The sequence below is a fragment of the Fulmarus glacialis genome, unplaced genomic scaffold, assembly GCF_000690835.1.
Source record: "Fulmarus glacialis isolate BGI_N327 unplaced genomic scaffold, ASM69083v1 scaffold2677, whole genome shotgun sequence".
Taxonomy (NCBI): Eukaryota; Metazoa; Chordata; class Aves; order Procellariiformes; family Procellariidae; genus Fulmarus; species Fulmarus glacialis.
Genome location: NW_009221069.1, coordinates 1 through 24,081, shown reverse-complemented (window position 1 = coordinate 24,081; position 24,081 = coordinate 1). Strand labels below are relative to the sequence as shown.

The following is a 24,081-nucleotide window of genomic DNA, read 5'->3' as shown; positions in this document are numbered from 1 at the left end:
TATAGTTTTATGAGAAGTAGAGGTGTTAGGAAGAGAAGGTGGGTGGAGAGTTGCAGAAATGTATCCATTTCCCTCCCTCCTGTTTTCTTTAAAGGCGTTTTTCTCAGAGCTTTTCCTCTCTTTTCTCCTCCCCACAGCAATCAGCCAAGCTGGGAAGAAGAGATTGTCTCTGAACTTAGTAGTGTGTCTTGGCACAGAAGACTGATAGTAAACAAGTAAACAGAGTTTACAACTCCGGTAACCACAGGAGCAAAGCCTGCTCGGTGACAAGGATGAGGACTCTCCCAGAGGTAAGGAAATAGGTCTGTCTTGCAGTCTGCTGAGATACCTTTGTTGCACCCCTCTCTTTTTCTTCCCCTGTCACAGCTACACTGCTTATTGTCCTAGGGAAATGGAGCAGTTGAGTTTTTGACAGTTTGTATCCAGAAGGGACTTGTCCAGGTCTCAGAATTAATGATGCGGGATGTAGTGTGAGGACTTAGGGGTTCTTGCCCTTCCTTTTAGTCATCCTAATGGCCATTCTGAGGCTGTATTCAGATCTGTTTGAAGCGCTGACCAATAAGTAGTAGTAGTAGTAGACGTAGTAGTAGACGTCATCGTAGTAGTAGTAGTAATAGTAATAATAATAATAATAATAATAATAATTGCATCTTTTATTATATCCCAGTTTTTTCAACAAATTATTTTAAGAAAGTATTTATTCAGAAACATGCAATTTTTTTCCCCACAAATAGTTGTGGGTAAACATGGCATAGTTTTCTGAATGACATGGTAAGCCTAATTGCTCCCCATGTAGTGCAGTGTCCTTTTCCTGATTTGATTTCTTATATAAATAACTAGGAAAGTGTTAATCGCATATTTACAGACAAATCACACTGAACTGAACTGTTAGCTCAAGGTTGCTAAAATGTAAAAACATTCAAGGACAATAGAGATAAGTAAAGTTTTCTATGTAACTAAATGGTATAAAAAAAGAAATGTGTATATTTTGTTATGTTGAGAGCTATTCAGTGTTGCAAAAGCTGTGGCTGTAATGCAAACGGTCACTTTATCTTGTCTGCATTTTTCTGGCTGAAGAATTTGCAGAAATGTTTGGTTTGTATATCCATTCTCATATTTCTATGTGATAAAGATCAGACAACAATCATAATTTTAAATAGTTATTGGCCATGGTTATGCTTCAAACTTTTCGTAGTCCAGATTATAATTCAGCACACTTTTTGTTTAGTTTCTCATGTTAGCAGGTACTATATTTTGAACACAGGCTAAAATATTATTTCTCAAATGGCATTTAATGTGCTTAATTTATGTGCTTAAGTGATTTCCTGACAAAAGATAAATTTAAGAAAATGTTGAAGCTTTTGTGAGTATTGGGGCATTAGTCTGAAAACATGTCGTCCACATGACTAATGTGATAAACACAATTTGGGTAACAGCCAAAGACATGATACATGAATAATCTACTGGCTGAAAATACCCCTAAATTGTCTGGTAAATAGTTATGAAAAATAACTCTAATTCTCCCTGCCTTTGGTCTCTTTATTTTAATTTACTTTATTTTCATAAAATTTAAATGCTTCTTTTTGTGCAGCAGCACTAAACACTGGGAAAATGCGAGGTTAGGAAGAATTAGACAGAGAAACTTCAACCTCCCTCCAGAGTTCAGGAATGGCTCACAAACAGGAAGAAGGAGATGCTGAAGGGGAAGTCAAATTTTTTGGCTGATTTAGTTGCATCAAACAGTTCTTGCTTTAGTGATAACAGTACCTGTCAAGATTCTGCTAGCCTAAGTCATGCTCACATCTGAATCAGATGATTCATGTAGTACATACATTCAAAATTATTCGTTTTATAATTGAGGACAATTAGAAGTCACCTTTTAGTGATTTTACAGGCATTTGCTCTCTTTACATTTGAGCACTTGCACATTCTTGAAAGAAAAGCATGAAAGAACTGAAACTGTAGTGGAAATTGCATTCATCTTTAACTTCATGCAAATACTAATCATTCTTCTCACTTACTCATAAGTGAAGCCCATACGAAAAAGCTCTGTCAGAGATTAAAGGCTCTTTATCCTTTTCCACGGGCTTGTTCAAACTATTCACTTGTCTCTTTTTATGGAGCATGCTGGATGAGGCAACCAAGCCTCAAAACATACCAAAGTGTTTCTGCTTCCTGCAAGCTAATGTTCCTGCATCCTGTGCCCTGGAAGTTTTTATATCCCACCTCCAGTTCCATCTAATTAAATCCATACTTCCTTGACCAAGGATCACTGAATTAGGAAGGTTTCTGTATTTCAGTGCCTGTGTTCTGCGAACCACTTAGTCCATTTGCGGCATAAAAGTGAAGTTCATACTAGATAAAGAATCTGACAGGGATATTGCCCAAGTCAGTATCTTTTTAAGAGTACTAAAAGAGCAGGTATTTGTCTGTCTAGATTTCTTTGAGTTGTTGTCATGAAAAAGCTATAAGGGACAACTAAGTATGACTGCCCTTCTCTTTTTTCTCTGTTTATGTAGGTCCACAAGTTCTTTCAAATCCAGCCCCAGTAACAGAGGCAAGATTAGAAAGACATTCCTTATGGAAGGTGAAGTGTTTGAAGAACACTTTTTATCCTTATGGCTCACATAACACAGACCTTAATCCAGTTTCTAAGTAGAGGTACACAACCAGTTTCCACTCCCCTGTCTCTTCTTTTGGGGTATGCTATTCTTTTGGGGTATGCTCTTCTCAGCCAGGTACTTCTCTAGTTGTTTCACATTAAAGTCTTGAGGGGTACAGTCTAGTTCTCTTACAGATTTTAAAAAATATATTAATTGATATATTTTCCATTTCAAAAGGAACATAATGTATAGGCCCAATACAGACCTACTGTTAACCAGAAGTTTGGCAGAAATTGCAGTGACAGTCTTGAAATACCAATTTCATGTTAGTATCTCCACAGCCATGCCATTTAGTACTCGAAAGAGAGAAACATGAGACCAAAGAATTGCAAAATTAAAAATATTTCATAGTAGGAATAGGCCAGATTTTCAATGTGAAAAACAAGAAGTCTATTACAACAGAGAAGACAGGAGCATTGTGAATATAAATCATCCACTCTCTCCTAAATGATGAGAGGTGAGGGCTTGCACGTTGAAGAATACTTTGCTTTCGCTCACTTCCCTACCATACTGTTAGGTCGTGACACTTACTGTCTACTTGAGGAGTAAAAGCTAAAGTGTTTTACTACAGGGGCATATGAAAGGAATTAGGATTTCCTCCTTCATATTTCCTACACTGTACTTTGCCAGTATGGTCATGTTCTGTATCTAGCACCTTTTAATGCCAGGATTCATTTGTATGTACTTGCTCTCCACTTAGTTATTCTGCATCCTGCTTAAAGAAGTCAGGAGAATAAGATTTTAAAGGGAGAAAAGTAGTTAGATATTAACCCTTGTTAGCAGTTTTCATCAGTCAAGTAAGCTAACATATGCTTTTGAGAGGCTTCTGTTAATGATTGAATAAAATGCACGTTTAAAAGATATAAAATGATGAGGTCTGTTTTTCTATTTCTTTCTGTGTTTTCTGTTCTGTTAATGTTTTTGTACACGAATTGTACATAGTATATTAGGCAAGTTGATTAACAGCAGACTCATTCATTTCCTTAGCCTTTCCTCAGATGAAGGTGTATATGCTGTGAGGTACTTAATTCTTGTAGGATTTTGCTTCATTTCTTTGGGTGATATTTGTAAAGATCTATGTTTTCTATTTTTGTGGAAAAGAAGATAGATACTGAGCATGCTGACAAATGCAGTTTAGCTGCTGCATGTAAGGGAGCAACAAGGGCAGACAAGGGAAGACAATTTAGAACCTGAGAGTCATGACAAGGCAGGCAAGAAGTAATGACTTTACCAGCAAGGGGTGCACCCCCACAGTACAGGAATGAGGGAGATAAGGCAGGTCTGGTGACAGTAGCCAGGGTCAGCCAAGGGTGTAGATTGCCAGGCAAGTCCACGGTGAGGAGGCAGGTCCAAGGTCAAACCTGCAGAATCAAATCTTTAGGTTAAGGTCAGGATCCAGATCAATGGGGTACGTGGCCAGCCATAGGCATGGCTGTTGCTGCAGCATAGCTCAGATGGACATCATGCATGAGAACTGCAAAAAGCAGCTCCCAAGTGAAGAAGTGGGCACCTCCACCGAGGCTGCTTCTAGCTTTTTCTCAAAGAATTCCAAGGCCTGTCACGGTTTCTCAAACAGCTTTCTTTTAACAGAGAACCAGGCTTGAGCACAGGGAGCTAAACTTGAGGCTGTGGGGACAGTACAGGCCAGGCCCTGACACTGACATTAAGACTCTCAAAGTAGCACTTCCATCAACTTTCACACCTACGAGATTTACTCTTTGCTTGCTGTACTATTTCATCTCTATCCCTCTTCCTCCCAGGTTTTCCATTATCTTTGGGGGTTTTTTCCCTTCTGCCTCCTTTTTCTCACTGTATATAATAACTTACTCAGTTATTCCACTTTTCATTTTTTCAGTTCTTTCCCTTTCCTTGTATTACCAGCATCCATTTCCAAGGCTGTTCTCTTGTAATCTGCTGTTCTCCAGTCTTATGTACATCAAAGTAGGTAGAAGCAGTGGACACACACAGTAAATGTCATTTTATCCAGGTAGATGTTAGGGGTGTATCCTAACATAGTCATCTAGCTTCCTTTGCAATCAATGGAGAAGACAGGTAACTGGAGGATACTTCAGCTCATCCTAAGATAAATGTCTAAAATAGAAGCTCATAAGGTGCCTAGCCTTCTCCACTGACTAAAAAGACACACCTGGATTATGAACACAACTAAATTTAAGTGAGATAAAACCTGTCTGTAAATAAGATCTTCTCTGTGACTTACAGCTTACTTCAGTTTTTAGAATAGGGCAAATATTTTCTCCCGCTTTAACTGGACTAGAGGGCTTAGGATGCAGGAGTTGTTTCTTGAGGAGAGATCTGAAATTAGTGCTCAGGTTGCCAGACTGTAATAGAATAAAGAACCACCATTCCTAGCCATCCTGTTATTAGCTTTATGGGCTCAAAAAGGCTTTGATATCTTCAGGAGGTATATGCAAGGTAATTCCATAAACCAGAAGGAAGTATGGAGGGACAGGCCTCCTCATGGCAAGCTGGCTTTTCGATGCATAATTCATAACATTGTGCAACAGCTGAGGCTGGAAAAGACAGGGAAATGAAGGAGGTGAGAAAGCCCCCGTGAGCAGTCACCTAGATGACTTGGATGACTACTGGTATTCTGGCACTAGTCCTGTGAGTTGCTTTCTAGTAGATTAGGTGGAAGACGGAGTATATGACCAGTGCAAACTTTAATATGAATTTTACTTTCTTCATTTTTTCTTTGTCTCATTTTTCTCTCTTCAGACCTGTGACCAGGAGCTGAGAACAGGTGCAAAGAAAGAACGATGCCTTCAGGGGAAAAGCCTGCTTCTGTGTACACTTCTTCTCAGTACTCTCCTTGGCTTTACACTGCTTATCACCTACATCATGATGACTTGTGGTCTAGGTATAATACGGAATATACTTTTCCCTGCTTCCCCACCCACCCCATTTGTAAGACACCTTTCTCTCCTATCTGTCTTCCATTGTGTATTAGGCTTAGCATCTGTGTTCCGAATCAGGCTTTCAGAATCTCAAAGAATCATAACACCAGTTGTAAAAAAGGTACACTGTTTTGCCTCTTCCTTGGGTCATAGTGGGGAAAGATCCCCACACCTGTCCTCCTCCTCTGCCTGCTATTTAATATGCCTGGGCCCAGTTTTGAGGGAGGGCATCATTATATTGTCTTGCATCTCATCATCATGTCATGCTCTGTCTGTAGTGACCTCCAGGAAACTGGACTGAATCTGAGATTTGGAGCACCTCCTCCATCTTTCCATCTCTGACTTACTAAGTCTAGTCCTAGTTTTCTAGCACAGACCAGTGCAGTCATAGTGTAGAAAGAAAAGTCATAGTCTCTTGCTGATGGGGGAACTGTGCGCATAGACCAGAAATATTAATTTGCCTTTCAAATTTGCTAAACAAGTATCTGCAGAATGCTCCGTGTGTATATATTCATAATATATATATAGATATATATAATATCTATGTATTTATGCGTATAGAATGATCAGTACTGAAGGTGCATTTATATTGCTGCATACAGACAATCCCTGCTCCAAAATAAACATTATTGACTCTTCACCTAGCATTTTTCTTTAGCCTCTGTTACGTGTTGGAGACCGTTCACTACAGAAACCAAGGAAAAGCTATTAGTTTAGATCTTGTCTGTTTCCACTCTGCCTACCTCCTCCCATGTCAACTGTTGAAGCCATAGTACGGAAAGTCTTACTTTGATTTACAAGTGGTTTATTTCAGTAAATAATTGAGCTGATCTGATGTTGATACAAGACACTGAACCAAAATGAGAACATATACCCAGTGATTCTCAGCAGCTTAGATAAAGGGAGTTTTAGATCAAAGCAAGATGTACTAGAAAGTCTTTGTCCTATTTTAACAAATGTCATTGCTGAGAAATGTTTCCCATGCTTGAACATCTCCCTCCATGTTTTAAACTTATCTCCTTACTTTCTCTGTGCTATGTCCTTCTTTTGCTTCCTGTGTTGACACCATCAGTTGCTTCTTGTTTATCATTTGGCCAAATTTAGCTGATTCAGAGAAAATATACTGAGAAGGCAGAATAATCCAACCTGTGACTGCCTAGATAGTATGAACAAGAGGACACCACCTCTGGACTGATTACCTGTCATTTATTTAAAGAACCTCCCTTATAAAGTGCAAAGGCAATCTTCCTGTGAAGTGAAAGACAGAACACACTTTATTCCATATTCAGCAAAAAGTTACAAGGACTTCAACGCTCTGCATGCAAAAAAGTTTTTACCAAAAATAAACCTCCTCATTTTTTTTGTTTGGAGTTGTTCTCACTCTCCGCTGTCACTGCTCAGTTCTCTCCTATTTACTTCCTGCCCAGGATCCTGTGATGCCGAGCTGGGTCTTACACTGTTGGCCAGACTCCTGAATTCTAGGAATGACACTGTAGACCCCTGTGAGGATTTCTACAAATATGCCTGTGGCAGCTGGGAAGGCAAACACTCAAGCAGAACCACAGAAGAATCACTAAATGTATTTGATGTGTTGTTGGAAGAAAACCAGTTGATCCTGAAAAGGCTATTAGGTAGGGACAGATGATTGGTGTGTAACCCTCAGCATTCTCCTCAGTCAGAGCTGAGAATACTAATAACTGAGAGCACAATCATTCCTAACAGGGACTGAGTCCAGTCTCTTCGTTCTTCTATTATTACAGGTACAGATTTATTCTTGAGCATCTCATATTACAATAGCTGCATTTTAAACGTTTTAGTTCCCCTTGCCAAATGTAACAGATGAAAGTCACACTTTAAAATTCTGACAACAATCCAAACCATTTTCCTGTTGCCTTGTAAAAGTAGACTCTTTTTGCTGTGCTTGTCTGAATATGCACTCTGATCATGTGTCCTGACTCCATGTGGGACTGAAACCTAGATACGCACCATCTTCCTGTTATGCTCGTGTTTCCATGCAAAGAAACTCACATATTTTGCCTCAGGAAGAGTCACGGCACTAGAAGATCTCTTGCTTTGAGTAACTGTGGGAAGTGTGGATGTATTTACTAAATTGTTCTGAATCAAAATGCAGTGTAATATTTTCTTACAACCTTTCTCTGCTCTAATACTGCCCCAACGTTTGTTTTACTGCTTTTGTAGTTTTTCATCTTTTTTTTTTTTCCTCAGAGGACCCACAGGTTGCGATAAGAGGCTCAGCTAAGGAGAAAGCAATCCAGTTCTATCGCTCCTGCATGGATACCCAACGGATAGAATCCCAAGGAACTCAACCATTGAAGGACCTCCTAAATCAGGTGAATGTTTGTGCTATTTCCTCTCCCTCCAGAAGTAGAAAGTGTGAAGTTAGGGTCATACGGTCCTACATGATGGAATTTTGCTAGCATCTTGCCTTGAAATAAGCTCATGGTTCACAGCACAACTTCTAAGTGATAAATCTAGCTTTAAATGCTGTTTCAAGGTTTGATTTTCTGACATCAGGTACCTGAATCTTTCCTCATGACCTTACATATTACTTTAGGACTATACAGCCACCAAGACTGCAAAGAGGGATCACTTTTAATCTCAGAAGCTCAGTTCAATAGGAACCAACTTACAGATCAGGGAACATCTTGCAAAACGGGTGAAATTTTTGTGTCGAAGATCTGATGGCCATCCACTACTCCAGGCTTCAGGGGAGCATGTTTAAAGAGGAAAATGCTTCTCTTTCCATTCTGGGAGATTCCTCTCAGTGCCAGGGAGGGTTGTACATCTTCCTGCCAGCAAAGGGCACTTATGCCCTGTCTCCAAGGAGGATGCAGAACCTTCCAGCAGAAGGAACAGTGACTGCAGGCCCATATGAATCTGCTTGTCAGGGAGGTGGGACCTGTAATCCCTGATGTCTGGTTGTCCTGCTGGATGGCTTTAGAAAAACGAGACCTCTTTCCTCTCTCCTTCTTCTGCATTTTTCCTGTACACCTTGTTCTGTTGATAATTATCATTCCTTTTCCCTGTGTCATTTTGCAGTTCGTTGCTTTGCTTAAGTGAAGGTGACAAGTCATGTTAAAGCCAACAGAGTATGTAGAAATCTTCATGTTGCTATTTGCTTTGTTGCTTCTCAGTTGTCATAATGACTGAGCTCATAGGAGTGAAAAAAAAGATTTTGTAAATATGGATCAAGCAAGTGTTTTTCTCACCTGCTGTCATGTTGTCTCTCTCCCTCTCTAGGTTGGTGGATGGAATATCACAGGTGTGGGGAAAGCAAAAGATTTTAATGAAACTCTTCAGACTCTCATGGGCAGATACAGCACCTTTCCCTTTTTCAGAGTCCATGTGGGACCTAGTCCTTTTGACCTCAAGACTAATATTATTCAGGTGAGTGGACTAAAGAAAGAAAATTATCAGAAAGCACTGGGAATAAAGAGTGAGTTACACAGCCCGTGAGACCCAGGCTTGCTCAAGTTAAGCCTATGTTCTTGTCTGAAGAAAGTTTTCCTAAATTTCAGTAAACTTCTTGATTTTGTTACATAGAAAGCACTTATTTCTGGAAAATGAGCAGATGAAGAAGAATAAATTGCTTACTTTGTCTTATCTCTTCTGCCTGACAGTGTGTGTAGATTATACTTCATCGTGGAAGGGTCTGGTTCTTCTTATGTTCACTAGTACAATAATGGACTAAATGCTAAGTGTCTAATACACATACTGTACTATCAGATTTGCAGCTCACTTTTGTGGTTTAAACCTGGTAGGCAGCTAAGCACCACACAGGCTTTCGTTCTCTCCCCCACCCAGTGGAATGGGGAAGAAAATCAGAAGGCTAAAAGTGAGAAAACTCATGGATTAAGAAAAAGACAGTTCAATAATTAAAAAAAAGAAAGAAAAAAAAAGAAGTGATGCAAAAAACCCCCAACTGCTCATCACCAACCAACCACTGCCCAGACAGTTCCCAAGCAATGGCAGCCCTGGTCAACCTCCTTCACGCCCACTTTCATTGTTGAGTACAATGTCATATGGTATGGAATATCCCCTTGGTCAGTTGGGGTCAGCTGTCCCAGCTGTGTCCCCTCCCAACTTCTTGTCCACCCCCACCTCTTGGGGTGGGGTGAGGAGCAGAAAAGGCCTTGATGCTGTATAAGCACTGCTCAGCAATAACTAAAACATCACTTTGTTATTAACACTGTTTTCATGACAAATCCAAAACATAGCCTCATACAAGCTACTATGAAGAAATTTAACTCTATCCCAGCCAAAACCAGTGCACCACGTAGAAATATTTAACAGTGGTTTACATTTGAATATCAGTCACTGCAGATTTGTAATGAGCTTGTAAATGAGCTGCAGAATATGATAGATCCACAAAAATTACTTAGCAAACATTTTCCAAAAGTAAAAACAATTTATTAACATTTCAATTTCTGTGACACAGAAATTAACAAAGCTCGTTGAGCATATCCTCACATTTCCAGTGTTTCTAGAAATAGCAAGATGTTTTTCCTTTGCTCCTTTTTGCAGATTGACCATCCTGAGTTTGAGATGCCACCTGAGAGTAAATTCAAAGAGAAAAATTATCTTGAGGTAACATATCAGAGGCTAAAGAAAGGTAAAAATAGCTATTTGGTGTAGGGATCTCCTTGAATTGCCTCCTGGTTCAGAATGGTCTGTTTCCATGGGTTACGGTCAGTGACGTCTCAAAATGTCTTCAGAAGGAATTCTTTACAAAACTCTTTACTTTTCCAAAAAGATAGTTTGCAAAATGTAACCCATTTTCAGATGCCAGGTTTAAAACTTTTAGTGTAGAAACAGAACGTAATAGTTTTAATTTGTATCTGCTAAGTAATATGAACCTGGACTTCCCTCTAGGTTTCACCTTGAATTAATGTTTAAAAAAAATGTTCTTGTCCAAAGTAAGGCTTTATAACTTAAAAGCTGTGTATTGGGGGAGGGTTAGCTAGTATTTTTTAAGTTATTTTAAAATGTTTTAACCTAAGCTGGGGAAACAAGCTCTTTGACCTTGGGAGTTATTGCAACAAAGTTAACTTCATCACAGCTCTGTCATTTTTCTGAGCTTTATAAAGACTGAGTTAATTTCAGTTTCTCAGTCTCACTCATTCAGAAGAGTCCTCAAAAAAAATAAGCCTGTCTACCCATCACAAACATTCCTTTGATACCTCATGAACATAGAAGCAAGAAGCTGGCATGTTCTCTCCGTCAAAAATACTGACTCATTATATCACTTCATCTTTCTCCTTTGACTCCAGAGATGGCAGGCCTACATTTCTAAAAGGATTCTGGTATTTAATGTAATTGTAGGCTGGGACAAAAATAACCTCTTGGGAATTCAGTGTTCTTCACTGGGAGTGGAGCTATACTTGGCAAACTGTATTCCACATGAAGAATTACATAAGGATGTTGCAGTGAAGAAGACAGTTTCAGGGACGGGGCTGCAGTGGTTTTGAAAGATTGAAGCTTATATGGTCAAGATGGATGGATGGATGGATGGATGGATGAATGGGGTGACTAATTTTCAGTCATGTTTCTCCCACTGGTCATATGGTCTGTATTGCAGGTTCTCCGTGTGTATCTCTCATATTTGAAGAAACTGGGGGGCCTACTTGGAGGGCCACAGGACGGTCCCCCTGATTCCTTTTCCCTTACCTTGTCCTTCATCTCTAACCTCCAGCAAGTTGTCACCCCACTGCAGGAAAGACAGCAGAGGGGGATGCTGTTCTTTCGCACTACCATTAGGGAGCTACAGGTATCTATGCCTTAGAACTTGAGCAACACAATTACATGTGACATTCACATCCTGAAGATCCAGATCAAAAGAGACATGAGACACTCTGTTTAGATGCCATTCCCTTGCAACGTACACTTGGAGTCTGTTGAGCTTTAAATAACCTATTAACTTACAGCCTTTTATTGACAGCAGTTGGATTTTTCAGGCCCAAACCCCCTCCCTTCCCCAGTGCTAATTCAATTAAAAAAAGTCAATTCTTCTTTTCTACTGTAATCAATACGCACATTATAAAAACAGTTTAACTTGTTGAAAGTATCTTTTAACAATATTAGAGAGACTATCCCAGTTTCCCTATTCTTTCTTGTCAGTCAATTTAGATTCATAGTTCAGCGCGTTTTACTTCTAGGAAAGGGCACCTGCTATTGACTGGCTGTCATGTCTCCAGGCTGTCTTCCATCCTATGCCAATGAACCTCTCTCAGCCAATTGCAGTGCATGACATGGATTACTTAAGAGGCATGTCACAGCTCATCGAACAATGGCACAAGGAAAGGTAGGAGTCAATATCTATGGTTATATTTGTTCATGCTTCAAGAAATATTAACTTGTGATACCATAAATTAAAGAGGTCTGTGTTAGAGGCTGCTGAATCCAGTAGACTAACAATTGCAAGGCTGCTGTGGCTCTATATCCACAGGTTTAGCCAGTGCTAAGGCTTAGCATATATTCCCAATAGGCTTGCACATGCACACACCATATATATGTACACACATATAAATATATATATATATATATATGTGTCACACAGATCAAGAGAGATGGAACACAGTGCCTTTACTGGCACCCACCCACCCATAGCACTCATACAAAGAACAGGTCAGACAGCCTGATCCTATTCCTCCTCTCCAGCTGATGAGGTTTATACTAGTGAAACATATATATATATGTGCACACACGATACGGATCACTCCAATAGCTGGTCTTAGGTATTCAGTCTGTCCAGAAGCTGTCCCCAGATCCTCTGGTGTCTACAGCTGCTGGCACCCAGATATATGAGCCCCTGAGTCTTACAGCCCTACTTTTGTTGCTGGTACTCTGGTCTCTTCCTGTTACAAACACGCATACACAAGCAGATCTCTCCAGTAGCTGGTCCAAACCACTAGTCTCTCCAATAGCCAACTCTCAGACCCCTTGCTCTCTCCAGCAGCTAGCTTGAACAGAAGTCCCCCCAGTAGTCAACTCTCAGACTCCTTGTCTCTCCAGTATCCAGTCCCATCCCCACACACAGAGAGTAGAATGTTATTTAAGAATAGCATTTAATAAGATAGGACAGATTCTGGTGACCATGTGCAGGGCTCAATCAGACAGACGTCCTGGCAAGCCACAAGTTTACACTCAACCATTCCCTCTTACCACCTTTCCTCTCCATTTTCCCACATGTGTTCCCCACAATTCACCATGATCCTTCCCTTTCCCTGTCTTTTGTTCTTCCCATATACATCCCATAAGTCTCACAGAATCCCACAGACCCCTCAAAATATTCTATAATAAGTTTCACCCAGTCATAAAAATGCTCTTTCTCCTGCTTTCCATAAAGAATCCTGTGCCCCAGCAGGCAATTACCCCTTGAGTCTTCACAGTTTTCTGGGGAGACAGTTTCTTTGGTTAACTCATGTCAAATCATCCTCCTTTGATAGCCCCAGGTGTAGCCCATTCAGAATACTTTGTTGTCATTGTTCAGGTTATTAAGGTTCCTCTGCCTCAAATTATTCCTCTGACACTTGCCACACCTCTGCGTTTATAGTGACCCGCCTTCAATCTTCACTCTTTTAAAATGTCATTTTCCTACAGGGTCCTTCACATTTATATGATTGTTTGTCTGGTTGGGAATCTCTCCCCAGCCCTTGACAGTCGATTCCAAGATGCACGCCTGGAGCTATCTAAGATTCTTCATGGAAAAATGGGATCTAGAATGGTGAGTTAGCCTTTAACCATCTTCTTCAGCCTCCCCAGCAGCTGAACACCCTAGGACACGCCTTCTGGATATTCTCTTGATGCCCTGTCTGGATGGAATTTCTTAGATTTGGGGAGGGAAACTACTCTCACTAGGCCATTAAATGCTTCCTTTTTCTCAAAGAAATGTGGGAGTAGATGTGACACACAAAACCTTAGAGAGCTAAGTGAACTGTATCATGGGGTAAGGAACAATAGATAGATGGTCACCTTTCTTCTATATATTTGTCTCAGCTAGCATATGAATCTTCATCTTGTGTGAAAGTAAGTGGAGTAAATCATAAGGAAATCAATTGTTTACTTGATTGAAGTTTTCTAAGGTAGCTTAAATGGAACTACTTTACTTATCATTCACTGCTGTCATTTTTAGATAGCAGTGTATATGCAACTGACTGCACGTTTACATATCTTTTTACTGTCTTCCTACCTCTTTGTCCTCACTCTCATGTGTCTATTTCTTTCTCTGTTCTTACAGATCCCAGCTGAGCGCTGGAGGAAGTGCTTGACTGATACCAGCTCTTTCTTTGAGCCAGTTCTAGGGCAGATGATTGTGCAAGAAATTTTCCCTCAGCAGACCAAGAAACTTGTAGGTATTCATCCTCTTAACCCCCAAGCAGAGCTCAACTTCATCTCTTTCTTTTTTTGACATGCCTACTTAAGACCACATCAAGGCAGCAGAATCACGTGTAGGTTTTATAACTTTTTACATATTCCTGTACTTATGCGCTTCCCCTCCTTTTTGGGGAATGAAAGATGTCAGAACAAAACATTGCTATCATTGCTAGAATAATCAATGCTAAAACACCAGTTATTATCTTTATCTCAACTGTTAGCAAAGTCATGTGTGCAGCACCAATACCTATGAAGCCCTACAAATGCATGTAATCTCAGTGTGCTTCCTGGAATGACAGTTAGTATTAACAGTATTCATCACCAATCTGACATATTTAAATAAGATTTTCAATTGCAATGCCATTAAGCCATCGTATGACCAGTTGTACAGAAACAAATCAATGCCAAAACATTCTGAGTGGATCCACAGTAAAAGGAACACCTGCCTGCAGTGTGGAAAAGGTTTCTTTTTCCTTTGATGATAAGAGTTCCTTTTTCTTTTCAGGCAAGTTAGTCTAGGCACCAGGTTTTATAAAGAGTTTGCAGTGTATAAAGTGACAAAAGTAAATAACCCCAAGAAAAGTTAATGGGAAAACTAAGACTACGTATAGTGAAGCACAAAGCTGAATGAACAAAACATAATTTTGTGAAGGAGAGACTCAGATTGTCATAACTTCAGAAAGGGAGACACCAGCATGAAATACTTGTGGTTACTGAATTTTAATTTCATTCAAGAAGTGGGGCAATCATTTGGTCCATTCCTATCCCAACAAGGATTGAATGAAAAAGAATTATGTTTCCCTCTTAGTTAGCATGAGAGGCAAGATGAAAAGGTGTGTGGGAGAGAATGGTGAGCCCTGCGAGGAACCACTGGGTGCCAAATAACTTAAGCCTAAATCATTGTAGAGACTGAAATCTCCTCTTTCAAGGAATTTTCACCCGATTATTCTGTGGTTGAATTGCTGGAACGTGGGAAGATGGTAGCTAAGCCTGAACAATGTTTTTCTGCAGTGCTGACTGTGCCTTCTTTTCTCCATGGCAGGCTGAGCAGATGTTCTCTGAGATCCAAGATGCCCTCTATGGCCAACTGGATCAGCTGGAGTGGATGGATGAACAGACTCGCCAAGAGGCTAAAGTCTTGGTGCGTGCAGAAGGCGGAAGTTAGAGGCCTTCCTTTCCCTGAAGCCTTTGGAGAAGGAATGAAAGGGTCTTGCACCTTCACATATTCCTACCTGCTTCTACAGGCACACAATCATAAATAGATGTCTTATAGACACTGAAAATTGTAGGTGGTTTTGTAAGTGCCGTCATGCACGTGTGATCATACATTGATGTGTAGGCATAGAGAGGCTCAGTGTTTGTTTGTCCATGGATACTCTGAATTAATTGCATTGAGATACAATTCAGTTTTTCACACCTAGAGAGGTTAAAAACTATAAAGCTGAATGCCAGAAAACAATGCTATAAAGAAAAAGAAGAGTAGAACATTAGGTCATTGAGTTAAGAAAGCAAAGTAGCAAGAGAAGATGTCTTGTTGAAACAGAGTAGCTGTCATTTTGAAGGGTTGTTTAGAAATACAGTTTAAAAGGGACTTCTAGAATGTATAAAGCCTCCTATTGGTCATGTCTCTTTTTGTCCTGTCTCTTTTTGTTCATTTGTTTGTGTATTATGATTTTAGGTTTCCAAACTACAAGTGGAGATTGGCTATCCAGCTCACATACTCCAGACTGCCAAAGTGAACCTGGAATACCAGAATGTGAGCTATATAATGTAAACATGCCTGCCTCATTATTGGCAGTTTACCTGTACCAACTGCTATCTTGTCAGCTGCTAAAAGAGGCCATGACCTCTGGAGCAATGCGAATTTCCTACTGTTCATTTTCTGAGAACATATGGGCCCAGAGAACCTTTATCTATTGCTTCTATATTGTTGCCTGTGCTGTCTCCTATTTAGAGTGGCTGGCCTGATAGAGATTGGTTGTGACCTGCTATTACGTTCTGTTTGGTTTGCAGATAACATTCCTGTCATATCTTAAACTGAAGGGCTTTAGAACTGGGAGAGGAAAAAACACAAGTATTCCATTGGTTTGTCTTTTGATGAACCCTTTTTTGACGCATGGGACTTTTCTCTTTCTCATACTGTCCAATTCATTCCTCGATCATGCCCTATGACAGTCACATTACCTGTCTCTTCCCTCAGTTGGAGATAAATGAAGACACTTTTTTCCTCAATGTGGTGGCTTGCTTGAAAGTACTGAGAGAAAATTCCTACTTGAAACTCCTTCAGCATCACTCACAGGATAAGTAAGTGTCAGATACTGATCTGAAAAATACAACAGAATCACACACTCGTGGACTAATTGGGGCTGGAAGGGACCTGTGGAGATCACCTAGTCCAACTCTCCTGCTCAAAGCAGGATCAGCTAGAGCAGGTCACTCAGGACTGTGTCCAATTGTATGTCTATATCTCTCTTTTACTGGGGAAGGAAGGGGAGGGCAGGCGGGGGGGCAGAACTGGACACAGTACTTCCAGATGTGGTTTCACCAGTCCTGAATAGAGGGGCATAATCACCGCTCTTGACCTGCTGGTGACACTTCTCCTAATGCAAGACAAAATGCTGTTGTCCTTCTTTGCTGCAAGGCTGCATTGCTGCATCCTGCTTAAAAAAGCCTTGAAGCTGGCAGCCTGTCTTGTATTCAGCCTGAGTTCATGCTACCAAAAAACTCCACCGTTGTGGAGGGAGCCCCAGACCCCTGAAAAAAGAACTTTTTTTGGCCGTGAACCCTTGAGTAAGGGGGATAGCTGGTTCTCCTGGACTTAGCAGCAAAGCAAACAGCAAAGCAGTGATGATGACATGAATGCTGGCAGGGTCACCTCAAAGGCAGGACATAGGATGCTTCAGAAGGCAGGCAGTGTTGACAGGCATGCTTGGGACTCTACACCGCCTGAAAAGTATTCTATGCAGGACTTCACAGGTTACTAATCCTGACTTACATGACAGGGAAGCTGTGAGGGTGAATCCCTAAATGTGTATGAAAGCTAAGCTACTAGCTCTGACCATCTGTAAACAAGTGAAGGTTTATTTCAAACACCTTTAACTCTAGATAATGTGAATTTCATCATTTGCTGCTGCTGTATGAACAGTTGTACTGAGCAGACCATTTTTGCAAGCCCAGTGGAGGAAAAGAGCAAGGTATGAGATAAGGAGTTAATACGTTCTCTCATTTCTCTTTTTCTGCTTCTAGCTGGCATGTGTCCCCCTGGACTGTGCATTCATACTACTCAATAAGGCACCACACGGTGGTCTTTCCTGCTGGAATGTTCCGCAGCCCTTTTTTCCACATGGAGTTTCCCAGGTATGGAGGGGCTGCAAAGGTGGAAGCTGAATTGGCTGCACCATGTTTCCAGGAAGAATCTTAACGGGTCTGTCTTTAACCTCTTTTTCTTACTGCAACCCAGAAAGACAAAGTAAAGGGGGGAAAACCAGCTTTTTCTAAAGCCAGATAGATACTGCCTTATTTTTTTTCACTCTGATGCAACAAAATCAGAATCTAGGTGAAAGTAACCTAAGCTAAGCCAAGTATATTACTCCAGAGCAAAGAGGCAGAAGTCTTATGTAGGTTAACCACAAAGAAGGCATTTCACCTTTGCCTCTCATTTTTTAGATTCCAAGAATTCCTGAAATCTAACCCATAGAAATCTAACCCAGAGAAAATAGGGGCCTCACAGAGCACCTTCTTGTCAGAAGTCTTTTTCAAATGGATCGAACAGAGTTCTTCTCTTCCTTTTTCTAAAGAAACCTTCTCTAATAAGCAAATACATTTTTAATTCTGAGTCTTCCCCTGCAACAATGACACTTCTGTAGACCATACTCTTATAGTTGGGTTCTTTCATCATATGGAACATATTGTTAAGCAATATTTTTCTGATATTAAAAGCACTTAAAACAGTTGACTGTAAAAATATTATTTGATGTCCTTTTTTTGCATGATAATGGGTAGATACTTCTCCGAATCCCATTGTACTGAAAGATAAGCTTACATTGTGGCAAGAGGCTGAAGTTTGAAAGAAACATGTCTCAGTTAAAAGTGATTGTTTACTCCACGGTGATCTTCTACCACTAGTTGTTTGACATCTTCTAGTGCTTGCAGTATTTCATTAATTCATTATAGTATGAAGAACAGAACACCTCAAAAGAGTAATAGAAAAAAATATTTTTTTCCACTGGTATGGACTGTCACCATATTCTTCCTCTCTGAAAAAGTGTCTACAGCTTCCTATTCCTTTTGTATTCGGTGTTCGTAAAATATATTTTTCTCATTGACATCCCAGTTTAGTAGACTGATAAGTCAAACTTGATCAGCTTTTGGTGAGTTGGCACAATAGCATTTTCTCAGATGATGCTCCAAATTTTAAACTTTACAGACAAAAGACAACCCAGATGCCTGTGAGGATAATTTTTAAAACAAGAAGTGAGCAAAGCAGTACAATTGTTATAGAATCATAGAATGGTTTGGGTTGGAAGGGACCTTTAAAAATATCTAGTCCAACTGCCCTGCCATGGGCAGGGACATCTTTCAATAGATCGGGTCGCTCAAAGCCCCATCCAGCCTGACCTTGACCGCTTCCAATGATGAGGCATCCACAACTTCTCTGGGCAACAATAGTAAGTTACCATCTACAGAGCTTCTGAAAGAGCAGTTCTAACAGAAGATGAGTTGTTCTGATCTTGTCACTTCCTACTGAGTTCCCAGTGATGTAATAATGATCTACTACAATCATTTCATGCTTCAGCAGTGTTTATCAGTGCATGTAAAGAAAGAACGAGCCCATCATTTCATATTATGGAAATGCATTTTGAGTGTACTCTTACTTGTGTGACTATTTGTAAATTTATTGCATAGAATCATAGAAATTCTGATCTGTAGCGAGATCACCAATGCTAGACCACAGTAATTGTAATCAAGCATTCATGATTTTCATTTGCCTTGCCAGTTTTATGTATCATTTTTCACTAAACAACTGCTGCAAGATTGCTTCTCCAACCATCCTGCATGATTACCATTGCAGTTACTGTTTGTGCAGCAGTTCAGCCGGTAGGGGGTAAATAAGGCCGTATCCCAACAACAATACATGTCATTAAAGTTAATAAAGGCAGAATCTCATTCACAGACTCTTCATTATTATGATGGCTTATTAGCTACGAATACTTTAATACAAACCCGTATTATAATTCTAAGCATTGGTAAAGTAATTTACACTTGTATTTGCATTTTTACAGAGTGTACCGCATCTGAGAGACAATAAATAGAAAGTGCTTCTGTATGCTCTCAGAGTAGAATGCTCCTGTGCCACGCACAGTTGTGCTCAGTAGCTATAAAGAATGCTCACCTGCTCTTTTTTTCTTTTCAAAAGCACTCTTTTCATGTTTATTTTTCAGTGCTGTGAACTTCGGAGCCATTGGGGTCTTCATGGCGCATGAACTTCTTCACACGTTCTATGGTTATGGTGGGTACCGGCTGTGGTGTCTTTGTTTACTCTCCTAGGTCCCCACTGGTACTTTCCCTCAGGGGATCTTAAATCCTGGTCCCTATATCAATGTATACATATATTATTAAGGTAGATGAAGCTAAGGAAAACCCATTCCAGGCCATGCTGACTACTAAGAAGGCTCAGTGATTAATGTGAGGAATACAGTGAACACCAGAAATACCTTTGCTTTCTAGGATTTTTTTTTCCCCACAGTGCTGCCTGGGGGCTGTCCTACATGCAACAGGAGTGCACTACAGAAATCTGTAGACTGCTTGGTTGAACAGTATGAAAGCTATGGCTTTAAGGTCAATGGTACTTTTACACTGTTGGAGAATACAGCTGACACTGGAGGGCTTGCCATCGCTTACCAGGTATTGTAGTCTACTTACCTCTCTAATCTCATAGTCTCACCACACAACTCAACCATCATGTCACAAGATTGCTCTGCTGCATCCCTCTCCTACATGCTGCTCCAGTTCCAGATTTCTTGCATGCCTGTGCCAGTGCAGCATGTGCCCTGCATGTCCTTTGCCATTCCAGACGTAGGTTCCTCACAAAGCTTTGCTCATAACCTCACTACTAAGACCCTTCTCCACTTCGCAAATTCTGTGGTGGGCCTTTCTTTACTTCCCCATTTATGTCATGCATACAAAAGCATGTTATTATTTATATGTTTATGTTATAACTGAGGAACCAAGCTAAGACATGAACCAGAATTCTGTGTGGTGGTAAAATGACTCCATAATGATGTTTTCAGCAATACTTTAGTCTAGAGAGAATTTTTTATTTCCTCATGCAGTAGTTCAGCAGTTTAATTAATTTCTGAGTACAGGGTGCTCTGAGATCTCTAGGTCTCAGATGGTACTTGTTACATTCTTGCATGAAGAATGTTGGGAGGTAGAAAGTCTTTTAATTTTTATTCAAATATTTGTGACTTTCTTTGAAAGTAATTTTCATTCTTTTATAGCGCAGTCACCACATCTTCTCTTATGATGATGATGTGTGTGTGATAGTGTCTGAAATGGGAAGCAAAGGAGTTATGTTGTTATTCTTCCGTCTTAGGGTTATTAGGGGCATGACCAGCAGCAGGGAGCCTCAGAGTGAGGAGAGAGAGATACAAACTTGCTAATTTATTAAACATATATTAGATTGATATATTTCATTGACAGAAGACATAGTTTTGGGACACTATCTGAAGGGGGATTTATTACTATTAATTTCCTCTCTCCACAGGCCTATAAGAATTGGCTGAAAAAGCACAAAGAAGAGAAGGATTTACCTAAGACTGGACTTTCACACGACCAGCTTTTCTACCTCAGTTTTGCTCATGTAATGAATTCTAGGCTAGTCATGTGTCTTTCTCACTCTCCATTGTCTTCCACATTATTACAGTTTGTCTTTCTCAATATTCAATCACTTTTCCCCCTCTTCACAGAACTGGGAATGACCAATGTTTCCGGGAGATCCAGAATCTTATTGAGAGCTGAAATTCACGTATAGGGCCCCTAACCTGTTATGGATCTCAAAGCTAACAAAAGGCCTGTCTGCAAATATATCTTTTACAAAGCTCTGAAATCTACCAAAATTAAGTTGTTGCAGGCAAGTTGTGTCAGGGAAAGCATGCTTCACTGCCAGCTTCTGAGTACTTTTTTGCTGTTGTGAGCAATCTTACACATGGAAAGTGCAATTTTGCTGGAAAAGGCGTGTATCTCTCCATCCCTTCCTTCATCTGTCATGATGAATAACTAGATGTCATGTCATTCTGAGTGACTGATAGTGAAAAAAAGAGTTTAGAATGTTATTTAGAGATAAAGTACTAGAAGTACCTGCACACATAGTTTGAGATTTCTGTGGGAAGCTGGTTAAGGATTTGTGCAAGTTGTGCAGTTGTGCATAGTTGTACAGTTGAGTTCCTCATGATAGACGGTTGGATTTCTGTGCTCAGAAAAGTCACACCCTTATAAGTCACTGTAATTGTGCAAAAGGAAAAGTTTTGTACATATATTGACATTAGGTCAGATCAGCGTGTAGAAAAGCAGTTCTGAAATCACAGATTGTTGGGTCTTCGTGGCCAGGTTTGCATTTCAGAAGCTATCTGGCAGCTACTGCATCATTTGTCAATGAATAAAGACTTCACAAGAGTGAACACTTGGATTGCCAGTTTAACACCAGTAAAGTCATATAACCTTCCCCCCAATCTCTTGAGTAGTAATGGGATGTTGCTCCTTTCTTGATGAGCACTCATTGCTTTTGCTTAAGAAGCTGAATCTAGATGCTGAGACTACATCTATACCACTATTTGAGATTGAGTCCAAGGTTGCATGAGCCTAAACTCCAAGGTGGTCTAAACTCCCTGTGTTCTGGACTACGCAGTATAGAAAAAGAGCAGGTGGCTTGTCAGATAGGGAAATGGGGACAGAGAAGTTTAAGGACAGGGAAAACAGCCATAAATTGTAGCGGTGAAGGGAAAGATCTGAACGTTGTAGGCACCCATGTAAGTGTTTCCATTTTACTCCAACAGCCTCAGTCACATGTGCAGAGGCATGAGGAGCCTTAAGTCTTGTTCACATGAGGACTTTCAGCCAAACTGACTTTTCTATTTTGCTTCCTTTCAGGCAATGTGTGGACACCAGGATCCTGAGAAGCTACAGTCTTCCCTGAACACAGATCCGCACAGTCCCTTGCCACTTCGTGTCTGTGGGCCTGTCAGCAATAGCCAGGACTTTGCCAAGCACTTCCACTGTTCCAGTGGATCCCCAATGAACCCAGACAACAAGTGCCACATCTGGTAATCTGCATGGAAAAGGAGGAAGAGAGATATAACCCCAGGGAGAGGAAGGCCTGACCCATGAAAGTATGACCATCTTCTCAGGGCCCCTAGGGTGACATGGTGCTCTTAATCATTCCTCTACCTTCCTTTCCTTGTTATCTCTTCCTCAGCAGTTGATGATAGCAAAATTCTTAAACTGAGCTCATAAGGGAAGAGGGTCTCCTCCTACTGTTCTCAGGACTCTGTCCCAGATGTGACAACTCTGGAGTTTAGCAAGTCCCAAGGTAGCAAGATGACTAGCCAGTCTCTAGTAGGCAACAACTTCTGAGGAGTTGTAAGCAGGACTGTTACGTTATTAGTCCCTCTGTTCAGTGCATTTCCCTGTCTATTCCAGCAGCCTCACAATCATGTTGAATGAACAGGGCAGTAAGCTGGAGCTCTAAGACTTGTTCATGTAAGATTGGCTCTTAGGGAAATCCTATGGGTTACTATGCAAACCACACATGTAAGTTTCCAGGGAGGGAAGAATCCTCTTTTCTTCTTCTGCCAATAAATGCAGTTAGGTAGTAGGCTCCAGGCTAAAAGATAAGTCACTTAATAATGAAGGTTACTGAAGGCCTTCCCTGTTCTGTTTTTGTTTCATCAGCAAAACTCCTAAGAGACAAAAGAGGAAAGAGGAAAGCATCCCCATTGTGGGGAGGGGAATTGGGAGCTAGCACAGATTCTCTTTCTTCTTTATTTCTTTTCCAACAAGATTCTTTTTTTTTAGTCTCTATTTAGGGTTAAGGATATGGCTGAGGGTGGAGTATGGGACAGTCACAAGGGTTTCTAGAAGTCTCTGAAGGCTGAACAATTAGAATTCCAAGAATGTCTCTGTATCCTTAACCTGGTTCTCTCATCCCTAAAAGTTCTCTCATCCATACATTTGTAAATATTTACCATGCAAACAGAGGAGTAGAGCTGCTGTAGGATTTTATTTTCTACTTGAAATTGAATTTTAGGTATTAACTTACTTTAGAGAAAAAAGAGAGTAAAAAGTAATATATTTTAGGGTAGCAGGAGAAGTGTTTAAAGCATATTCTCAAGAGCAACTAATAATTACATCAATTTCACATTCTGATAATTAGAAAATTTATACCAATGTTCTAAAATTTACCAAAGTTAATAAGTATACAAAATACTCCTACCTTTTGCATACTTTTGAAACTATTCTTAATTATGGGAGCATTTTTATTTTATGTATTATATTCGCTGCCTGGGGATTGTTTGTGGAATAGGTAATGGCAAGTGGAAACATCCCTTATCAATGTAAGCATTGTAAAAATTGTGAAAATCCTAATAACTGTGTTAATCCTTTCCAAGTACTGAACAATGCAGCAAAATATCTTCCAAGAACAGACTGTTCAGAGATTTTGTCTTCATCAATTAACTAAAATATTAATAAAGTGTTCACTTCAGAGAAAAAAAATTACTTTGATTGCAAACTCTTTTATGACCAGGCTTGTTTCTTTGTTCTGTATTTGTACTGTTCCCAGCATGACTGGAGTTCTTAGCTGAACTTCACAAGTAATAAATAATAATACCTCGAAATAATGTGATTTATTTACCCATCATAAAAATTAACAAAATTGGGCTTGTGCTTATCTTTACCATTTAAACAGTGTATACTCTTCCTCCACATGTTTAATCAATTTTATCATAGCAGCATGTCCAGACTGTCTTTCTTTTAGATGCTAATAGCAATTAATATTGTACCAGACCTTGCAGTCCTGAAGGGCATGAAGGCTGGACGTTCTTCAAGAAGGA

The 24,081-nt window shown here is 40.1% G+C and overlaps 1 protein-coding gene across 1 annotated transcript; it reads left to right on the top strand.

Moving 5' to 3' along the window:
• The first annotated feature begins 272 nt into the window (after positions 1 to 272).
• On the top strand, positions 273 to 22,662 carry KEL (Kell blood group, metallo-endopeptidase). Its single transcript, XM_009580933.1, has 18 exons — positions 273 to 290; positions 5,400 to 5,541; positions 7,006 to 7,209; positions 7,805 to 7,929; positions 8,840 to 8,986; positions 10,124 to 10,186; positions 11,178 to 11,366; positions 11,755 to 11,900; positions 13,199 to 13,322; positions 13,836 to 13,946; positions 15,015 to 15,113; positions 15,651 to 15,728; positions 16,173 to 16,276; positions 17,219 to 17,329; positions 19,414 to 19,481; positions 19,719 to 19,876; positions 20,739 to 20,834; positions 22,121 to 22,662. The coding sequence occupies exons 1-18, from the start codon at positions 273 to 275 to the stop codon at positions 22,295 to 22,297; spliced, it is 2,160 nt and encodes a 719-aa protein (XP_009579228.1). The 3' UTR covers positions 22,298 to 22,662.
• Positions 22,663 to 24,081: the final 1,419 nt, after the last annotated feature.

Coding starts and splice junctions, on each gene's coding strand:
- KEL (XM_009580933.1), top strand. Junction 10,187..11,177: donor AAGAGAAAAATTATCTTGAG/GTAACATATCAG, acceptor TCTGTATTGCAG/GTTCTCCGTGTGTATCTCTC. Junction 17,330..19,413: donor TTCCACATGGAGTTTCCCAG/GTATGGAGGGGC, acceptor TTTATTTTTCAG/TGCTGTGAACTTCGGAGCCA.